We start from the raw sequence: 8,254 nt of genomic DNA on the forward strand, positions 1-8,254 counted from the left end.
AATTATTAGTTTTCTCTCAGCGAGGCGGTCTTGAGTTAGAGTCTACTGTAATTGTACATTTGAAAATGTTAATCTCAATACAGGCCTAATTAATTCTGCCTTGTTGCTGACAAGTAGTTCATCAAATATCTGATTCGAAGATTTTCATAATGAGGATATTAATTAAACTATGAATAATCCAAAGGTGCTTATATTGAAACAATACCTCATTACAATGATTAAGTCCTGATTTCTAATATTATACCTTTAGCAATTGTCACCCCGCAAACACAACCTTATGGATGAGCCTGTAAATGGCAAAATGTAATTTTGGGATATATTTTTTCCTTGTTGGGAAAAAAAAAAAAAAGTGCCCCTCATTTTCAAACACTTCTGAAATAGGTTACACACAGCTTAATGATGATCAAAATGACTCTTTTCTGCAAAAAAAGACCCCAAAGTGCGCGTACAGCTGCAAACCCAAGAGGGTCAGCATCATTTCACTGTATTCTCTTCTTGATTACAAGCCGAGCCCATCAAACACAACATAATTACAGTAATTTCAGGTTTATTTATTCTAATGCAGTTTCCCCATCTCTCTGGTAATTATGAGCAATTTTTTCGCCCAGGGAATCTTTTTGCATTAACAAAAGAGATAACGCACTGAAAGCCAAATTTGCTGTGCATTGAGAAAAGCGAAGAAAAAAAAAATAAAATAGGTGCGAGCTGCCATCTCTGCAATTCTCCTATATTGGAGCTCTGCAAATTGCTTGCAGGTGTATGGAGCAGAGCTGTCAATAGGAAGGGGCTTCCAAATTAGCAAATGCACAATGTTGAAGTAATGAAGACAGACTTAGCAAAATTGCCAAACAACAGATACCTCTTTAATATCTTCCACCCAAAAAGAAAAAGGAAAAAAAAAATCCCTTTGGAGTGTCCCTGCGAACCCCTTTGAATGGCTGGGGGATGCTGTACATGTGTCAATCTAATTGCAGAGCACAGAGCGGCCCCTGAAACTAGAAAAAAATCAAATATGAAGGCCCAAGCCCGTTTGCATTCGGCATTTGCTCCCTTCGTTTGACAGAGGGGGGTCAGAAATCCCCGCCACCGCCCGCTCCGCTCGCCCCGCCGCCGGCCGCCCGCCCCGCTCCCGCCGCCGCCGCCGCTCTCACGCCGGTGAAAAAGTTCCACGGCCCCCCCCGCGCCGCCGCCCTCCCCTCCCGGCTCCCGGCTCCCGGCTCCCGGCTCCCGGCTCCCCGCTCCCGGCTCCCGGGTCCCGGCTGGGGACCGGCCGGTACCGCTCCCCTTTCCAAGGAACGGGCACACGCACCCCGCGAAACCACCACCGAAAACGAGCGCGCCCCGGCGCCGGCAGCTGCCCGCGGCAGCCCCGGGCGGCGGGTGCCCCCGCTCCGCCCCGGCGCCGCTCTGCCCGCGCAGCGCTCCGCGGCTCGGCGCGGCCCGCGGGGTGCCCCGGCGCGGCTCGGCTGTGCGCGGCGGCCCCGCCGCCCGGCCCGGCCCCCGCTCCCGGGAGGTTTTGCCGGGAGGACGGGCCGGCGGAGCCGCCGCCGCTGCTCCCCCCTCCGCGGCCCGCGCGGGGCATCCATCCACGTCGCTCCCCGTGCACTCACCTACCCCCGCGAGAAAGGAGCCTGTGTCGCCACCCTTACCTTGCGCCTCAGTCCCTGAGGCTCTGGACACAAGTCTTTGCTTTACAACAAACCAAAGGACCGAACGCGGCTTTTCGCTACGAAAGTTACAGGAGCGAGAGAGTGTGAGAGACAGGGAGAGGATCGGGGAGGAAAAAAGAAATGGGAGGAAAAAAAAAAAAAAAAAAAGAAATGAACCCGAGCACAATAATAATATCCTGAGAGTGCAAATGTGGATTGAGATCCCCCAGAGATGCACAAGCCTCTGAGCGCAGCAGCCTTTTTGCAGCTCTGCTCTTGCAGAATATGACTGAAATTTTCTGCTATATAGCCTCTGTCTTTATAGCTGATGAAAAAAATTGCAGATTATTAGCATAAATGTTTACTCTTCATTACGCTGATGACATTGTGCACTCGAGATCTTGGTAATCTTTGGGAAAATTATGAGTAATTTTTAAAAATTTTAAAGCAGCAGCAGTTACCATGCAATTCAGGCTAATTCTGCGTAGGCTCCGAACGGATATAATTATCGAGGAGTCAAGATGTTATGCTAAAAACTATGCATTGATATTCCCATTTATTATGTACATACAACTTTGACAATGTTGATGCTTGAAATAGCAGGAAATTGTCTTGCGCAAAAATTACAGTCCATATTAGGACATGTGAAATTGCGAAGAATTATATAGTAATTGCAGGCTTTCAGATGGGAGAGCCAGAATGCTCAAACTAGTGCAAATGTGGATAAAATTACAGATCAGAGCAAAAATTAGGGAAAAAAGGGGTCTGGGATTTTTCAAGTTGGCTATAGGATTCCGGAAGTGTCTAATGCCACATGATTGCTGCAGCTTTAGGGGAGACATTCATGCCTCAAATAACTCCTTTTGCCAGAGCCGCTTTAATTGAATTTCTCGTGCTTTTTCTTTTCACCGGGGCAAATGAGTAAATTGCCTACCCACGGCACAAACCCGGCCGGCCCCGCCCGTGCGCCGGGGGGGGCAGAGGGTGCTCCTCGCCTGGGCGGCTGTCGGGCCGGCCCCCCCGGCCCGGTCTGGCCGCGGAGCCGTCACTTACCCCGGCCGCCCCCCCGGGACCGTCTCCGTTCAGCCGCCCCCGACGGGGGGGCGGGGGGGGGACCGTCGTCGCTGGGACGTGGAGCGGAATCGGCTCAGCCCCCTCGCCCCCCTCCCGGAGCACTGGGGGGGTAGGGGCAGCTCTCGCCCCTCGGCTGCCCGGCTCCCCGCGGCTCTTCCCGGACCCGGGCGGCCGAGCCCCGCGTAGCTGCCGCGCTCCGCGTAGCTGCCGCCTTGTGCGGGGCCACACATTTCACAGCGGTGCGCGCCCCGTCCTATCGGACGGGAAAAGAGCACGAGAAGGCAGATTACAGACATACACATATACCTATACGTATGTATCTACGGGGCGTGCGAAGCCGCAGCGCGCCTACGCGGGGCCGCCCGCCTTGGTCGTCCCCAGCGCGGTGTGAGCCGCGGGGAAACGAGGAGCCTGGAAGGGCTGCGGGAGCAGCGGGGACGCTGCAAGGTGAAGCACGAACACCCCCACGCTCACACCAGGTGCGGACAGCCCAGGGAGAGGTGCTGCTAGCAGGCTGCAAATGCATGCTAATAAATAAATAATCAAATAAGAAGTAGCTAAATAGGAGGAGGAAAGCGCGGAGGGCAAGGGGGGTGGCCCGCGGTCTCCCCCGTCCTGGTGCTCAGCTCCCGGAGCGCTGACAAGAGGCCACCGGCTGGGCACGGCCCCGGGGACCCCACGCCGGTGGCGGCATCCTGCCCGAACCCACGGGGCCGAGCCACGCTCCGCACCTCACCGCTGCGGCGGGCTGGAGTCGCTGAGTGAGGAGGGACGGGGGGGGGGGGGGGCGGGGGGAGCAGGTGTTTTTTTGGGGGCAACTTTATTTAACAGCGAGAAGCGCCTGTGAAAACGACGGGGCGGGGGGGAGGGGTGTTTGTCTCCGTCCTGGCCATGTCCCGTGCCCGCGGTTTCCTCTGGCATCCTGGACGAGCGGTTTAGCCAAACTTGTCACCTGGCAGAGGGATGTCCCAGTCCCCCCTCCCCCCCCCGCACCCGCCGGTGCCCGCGGAGGCAGCGCGCACTGCTGGCAGCACAGACACTGCCAGACCGCGGGGGCGGGGGGCTCCGCCGTCCTGCTCACCACGCGTGTCCCCTCCACGCGTGCCCCTGTATCTCGGGGCGGCCCCGCTGCCTTTTTTCCCCACCCCGCCCCACTCCGTGCCCGCCGCCCCAGCGCTTCGCCGCACGCCAGCGGGGAAACTCCTTCCCCCCGGCCCTGGGGGGGGGTGCCGAGGCCGCTGCCGCCGGGTCTCCCCGTGGCCGGCGGGGGAGTTGTTGCCGGGCAGAGGTGGGGTCCGGGCCCGCCTCGCCGTTTCCCGGGGCAGCTCTGGGCTCTCCTTCCCGTCGGGGCAGCGCCGAGGCCGGCGGGCAGCTGCCGCTTCCCCCTTTGTCTCTCCCGCTCCCTCCTCTCGCCGCCTTTGCAGCCGCCTCTCTCGCCCTCCAACACACCACCCCCCCCCCACCACCACCCCTCCTTCTCTTTTCCTCACTCCTCCTTCGCCCTTCTGCCCCTCCTCGCTCCCAAGCCTTCCCCAAGCTCTCTGGAGCAATCCGCCCTCCCTGCCCTCCCCCCTCCCGCGTGTCCCGTGTGGGGCCGGAGCCCCCCCGCTCCTGCTCCGGCCCCGCCCGGGCTGCTCCTCATGCCGGGGCCTGTCGGGAGAGTCCCGGCCGGGCTGCACATTCCCTGCCCGGGGGAACTGGCCTGGACCTCTTCATCATCTTGTCTGCAGCGGGATCCTCCGCACAGGTCCCTTCCCCGCGCCACCAAACTGGCGGGACCCTCGGGGCGACAAGGGTCAGAGACACCCCCCCTCGCCTCCCGTTTCTTCTTCCAGCTGCTAGACCTCCAAGGATGCAGCCCGGAGAGTACAGCCCTCAGGGTTACAGCTTGGAGGAGCACACCCGGGAAGGGCACGTCCCGAGGGGGTCAGCCCGGAGGGGTACGGAGATTCACAGAGGGCTACATTCTGGAGGGGTCCAGCCCTCGAGGGATACATCCCAGAGCTGTGAAACTTGGAGGGGGTGCAGCCTGGAAGGCGGTTCAGCCTGGAGGGGTCCAGCCTTCCAGGGGCACATTCCAGAGGGGGTTCAGCTCTCAAGGGTGAAGCCTGGAGGGCTAAATCCCAGAGGGGTACATCCTGAGGGGTCCAGCCCTCCAGGGGCACATCCCAGAGATACCCAGCCGGTGCCTCCAGCCCTCAGTGGGACATGGAGTGGCTCGGGGACAGCCACCAGATCATGCCCAAGCGAAGCTCCCACGCAGGCTACCGGCCCGGGTGCCACCGACGGAGCGGGGGGGGCGGGGAGGGGGGTGGAATTTCTGCGGGGCACGGCTGCGCCCGGGGACTAGCTGCAAGTGTCCTCCGGTGCCCGGCCACGGCCCTGCCCCAAACCCCTCCGGCCCGGCTGGGAGACGGCAGGAGCCGGTCCCGGGCGAAATGTCGCTGGCGCCAGCAGGCGGGGCGGGGGGGGGGGGGGGGCGGCTCCGGTCTGCTGCAGGCAGCGCTGAGTGATTCATGGCCTCGCTGAGAAGACGGGCAGGGGCGAGATTTTATTGTAGATGGGAAAGGAGCGGGGGGGAAGAAGGGGGAACGTTGTCGGCTTGCGGCAACAGTTGCAATGGGGAGGGGACGCTGCTCTCACCCTCAGGGAGTGCCGGGGTCTGGATCGACACCTCCAACCTCCCCCATACCCAAAGAAACGGCGCGGACACCATGGAAACAATAATTTATTTAAATAATCTCTGCTTATTGTAAAAGAAACATTAAAGAGTGTTTAAGTTTTCCATAATAAATAACCAAAAATACCTCTTTTTTTTTTTTTTTTTTTTCACGACTCTTGACATCAAACGGCTCAGGGGCAGGACCAGTGGCTGGGTTGCCGGCGATGGGGGCGGAAGGGAGGGCTCAGCGCCTGCCCCGGGGAGACCCCGTCGGGGCACGAAACCCGCCCGGAGGCACCGCGCGGGAGGGAGCCCCGCCGCCACCGCCGCCTACCACCGGCCCACCTCGCCGCACGGCTTCGTTCACGAATGAAAAGGATAACTTAAACACAGGAGGCTCTTGTTTTAAATCTACATATAAAAATTAATTATCTTTTTTTTTTTTTTTTAACATTTTATTTTTTTAATCCCCAACATCAAAGTGAGGTCATCCGCAAAGGCACCTATCAACTTTAAAAAAATAAAAAATAAAGTTAACCAAAGTTCTGCACCGGTGGTTTGATGAAAAAGCCGGGGCGGAAGAAAAGGGACGAAAGGCGGGTGCTTGGTCCGTAGCGTGGTTATTTTGGCGGCGGGAGGGCGGCCCCCTCGGGGGCCGAGAGCACACCGGGACCACCGCCGGCGGCGCGACGGGATGGCGCACCGAGCGGTTCCTCTCCGCCGGGACGGCCGAGGCCGGGCTTCACCAAACCACCAGTGCTGCACCTCGGTGCCCCGCGGCTGTCGGGCGCGGCCCCGCGGGCTCGAGTCTCTGCGGCGCCTAGAAAATGCCGCCGCCGTGGTGGTGCGGGGGCTGCGCCGGCTGCGGGAGCGGGGCGGCCGCCGGCAGGTGCGCCGGGCCGCCGGGCGCCGGCGGGTACCACGAGTAGCTACCGAGGAAGGCGGCGGCGGGGCTGGGGCTGGCGGTGCCGCCCGCCGTACGCGGGTGCGGAGCGAAGTCCCAGGCTGGGGGCGAGGCGGGGGGTGGCGGCGAGGCGCTGCGTCGGGGGGGCGGCTCCGCCGGGATCTCGCCGCTCTTCCACATCTTCTTGAACTTGGAGCGGCGGTTCTGAAACCAGATCTTCACCTGGGGGTGGGGGGGAGAGGGGCGTCAGGCGGCCGCAGCCTCCGCTGGACCGCCACGGCGCCCGGAACGAGCGGCTTTCGCAGACCCGATCGGCCCCTGGGCTGCTTCCGCGGTGCGGCCTCTTCCCCGGCACTCCCGCTACGGGGCCGTCGCGGCGCCGTGGGCCGGCCCCCCTCCCAGTCCCACGCCCACGCCCGACCCCCGCGGAGCGTGCCCGGGGCCCGGCGGGCGGGAGAGCCCTACCTGCGTCTGGGTGAGGCCGAGGGAGGCCGCCAGCTCCGCTCTCTCGGGCAGGGCGAGGTACTGGGTTTTCTGGAAGCGCCGCTGCAGAGCCGCCAGCTGGAAGCTGGAGTAGATGGTCCGGGGCTTCCTCACTTTCTTCGGCTTCCCGTTCACGATCCTGATCTCCGGTTCGCAGTCTTCCTTCTCTGCTGCGACAGAAACGGCGGTCCCGGTGAGGAGAGCACCCCGCGCCGGCCCGGGGCCCTGCTCCTCAGCGCGGCATCACCACCCGCCCCGTCGGGGCGGCGCGCCGAGGACGAGCCCCCCCTTCCCGGCCCGCCCCGAGTCCCTCGCCCCGGCCTCTTCCTCGCCGGGCCGGGAGGGGCCGCCCGGCTCCCGTCGGTTCCCCCGAGCCGCCTGCCCCGGGCTCGGACGTACCGGAGTCGTTGTTGGCCGGAGAGGCCCTGCTGCCATAGGGCCCGTAGGAGCCGTAGGCGCCCGCGTAGCCCAGGTCGTAGCCGGCCTTGGCGGAGTAGGGGGCGGTGCCGCCGCCCGCGTAGGGGTAGGAGCCCACCGGGCCGTAGGGCGGCCCGCCCGCCGCCCCGTGCTGCTGGTTGGTGTAGTAGCTGCTGTCGGTGGCCGTGGAGACGGGCAGCGTGGGGGACTCCTGCGGCTTGTGCAGGCCGCCGTGCTGGTGGTAGCTGCCGGCGGAGATCTGACTGGCGTGCATGTCCGGCACCAGGCTCTCCAGCACCCCGGTCATCCCGCGCCCCCGCCCGCCGGGGCACGGGCCGCCGCCGCCCCAGGGCCGTCCCCCCACCCGGGAGAGGCGCTCAGGGCCGCGCCACCATGCCCGCCGCGCTGCGCTGCGCTGCGCGCCCCGCGGGGCCGGGCCGGGCCGGGGCGGGCAGCTGCGCTCCCGCCACCGCCAGCGGGACGGGCTCTGCGGCGCCGCGCGCCGCCGGGACGGCATTTAACACCGGTCACGTGGCGCGGCGCACGTCACCTAGCAACGGCCAATGGGGCGCCCGGCCTCGCCGTATCCCCGCGGGCTCGCGGGGCGCGGGACGGGAGCGGCGCCGGGCGCGGGCACGAGCGGCCGCGGGGTCGCGCCCCGGCGCCGGTACCCGGGCCTTCCCCGGCCCCGCCGTGCGGCTCACACCGCTGCCCCTCGCCGTGACCGCCGCCGTCAGCGCGGTCCGACGGGGCGGTCCGACCCCCTACCCTCTCCCCCCCCACCCCCCGCCCTCCGCCGCTGGCGGGCGCTCGGGGCTGCGGCTCGGCCCGGCCGCTTCTGCCGCGACGTGCCCGGTGCCCACCCCCGGCCCGGCTGGCGACCCCAGCGAAAGGTCCGCGGCGTCCGTCCCCCTGGGAGAGGCATCTCCGCGCCGGCGCGGCTGGCGGCGGGAGCCGGTAGGACGGCAAGCGGCGGGCAGAGCAGGAGGTGGGGCCGCGCCCAGGGGTCCCTCCTGGGTCTCCTGGCCCTGGGGGATCGGCCACGCGTGGGGAGCGCTCCTCTTC

At 63.7% G+C, this 8,254-nt stretch overlaps 1 protein-coding gene across 2 annotated transcripts; it reads right to left on the bottom strand.

The window, feature by feature from the left end:
• Positions 1 to 5,446: 5,446 nt before the first annotated feature.
• On the bottom strand, positions 5,447 to 7,619 carry DLX2 (distal-less homeobox 2). 2 transcript variants are annotated; one of them, XM_042784146.1, is made up of 3 exons: positions 7,172 to 7,619; positions 6,755 to 6,939; positions 5,447 to 6,511 (listed from the first exon to the last, which is right to left on the bottom strand). In XM_042784146.1, the coding sequence occupies exons 1-3, from the start codon at positions 7,494 to 7,496 to the stop codon at positions 6,206 to 6,208; spliced, it is 816 nt and encodes a 271-aa protein (XP_042640080.1). In that variant the 5' UTR covers positions 7,497 to 7,619; the 3' UTR covers positions 5,447 to 6,205. The 2 variants fall into 2 exon arrangements, with proteins under 2 accessions (XP_042640080.1, XP_042640079.1); XM_042784145.1 differs by having other exon boundaries at positions 6,755 to 6,942.
• Positions 7,620 to 8,254: the final 635 nt, after the last annotated feature.

The sequence above is a fragment of the Tyto alba genome, unplaced genomic scaffold (genome assembly GCF_018691265.1).
Source record: "Tyto alba isolate M040663 unplaced genomic scaffold, T.alba_DEE_v4.0 Super-Scaffold_7, whole genome shotgun sequence".
Classification (NCBI taxonomy): Eukaryota; Metazoa; Chordata; class Aves; order Strigiformes; family Tytonidae; genus Tyto; species Tyto alba.

Bases quoted from the DNA above. Each gene is read 5' to 3' on its own strand.
- DLX2 (XM_042784145.1), bottom strand. From the start codon at position 7,496: ATGACCGGGGTGCTGGAGAGCCTGGTGCCGGACATGCACGCCAGTCAG. The intron at 6,943-7,171 runs GTACGTCCGAGC...TTTCTGTCGCAG, and splicing joins TCCGGCCAACAACGACTCCG to CAGAGAAGGAAGACTGCGAA. The intron at 6,512-6,754 runs GTAGGGCTCTCC...CCCCACCCCCAG, and splicing joins TCGGCCTCACCCAGACGCAG to GTGAAGATCTGGTTTCAGAA.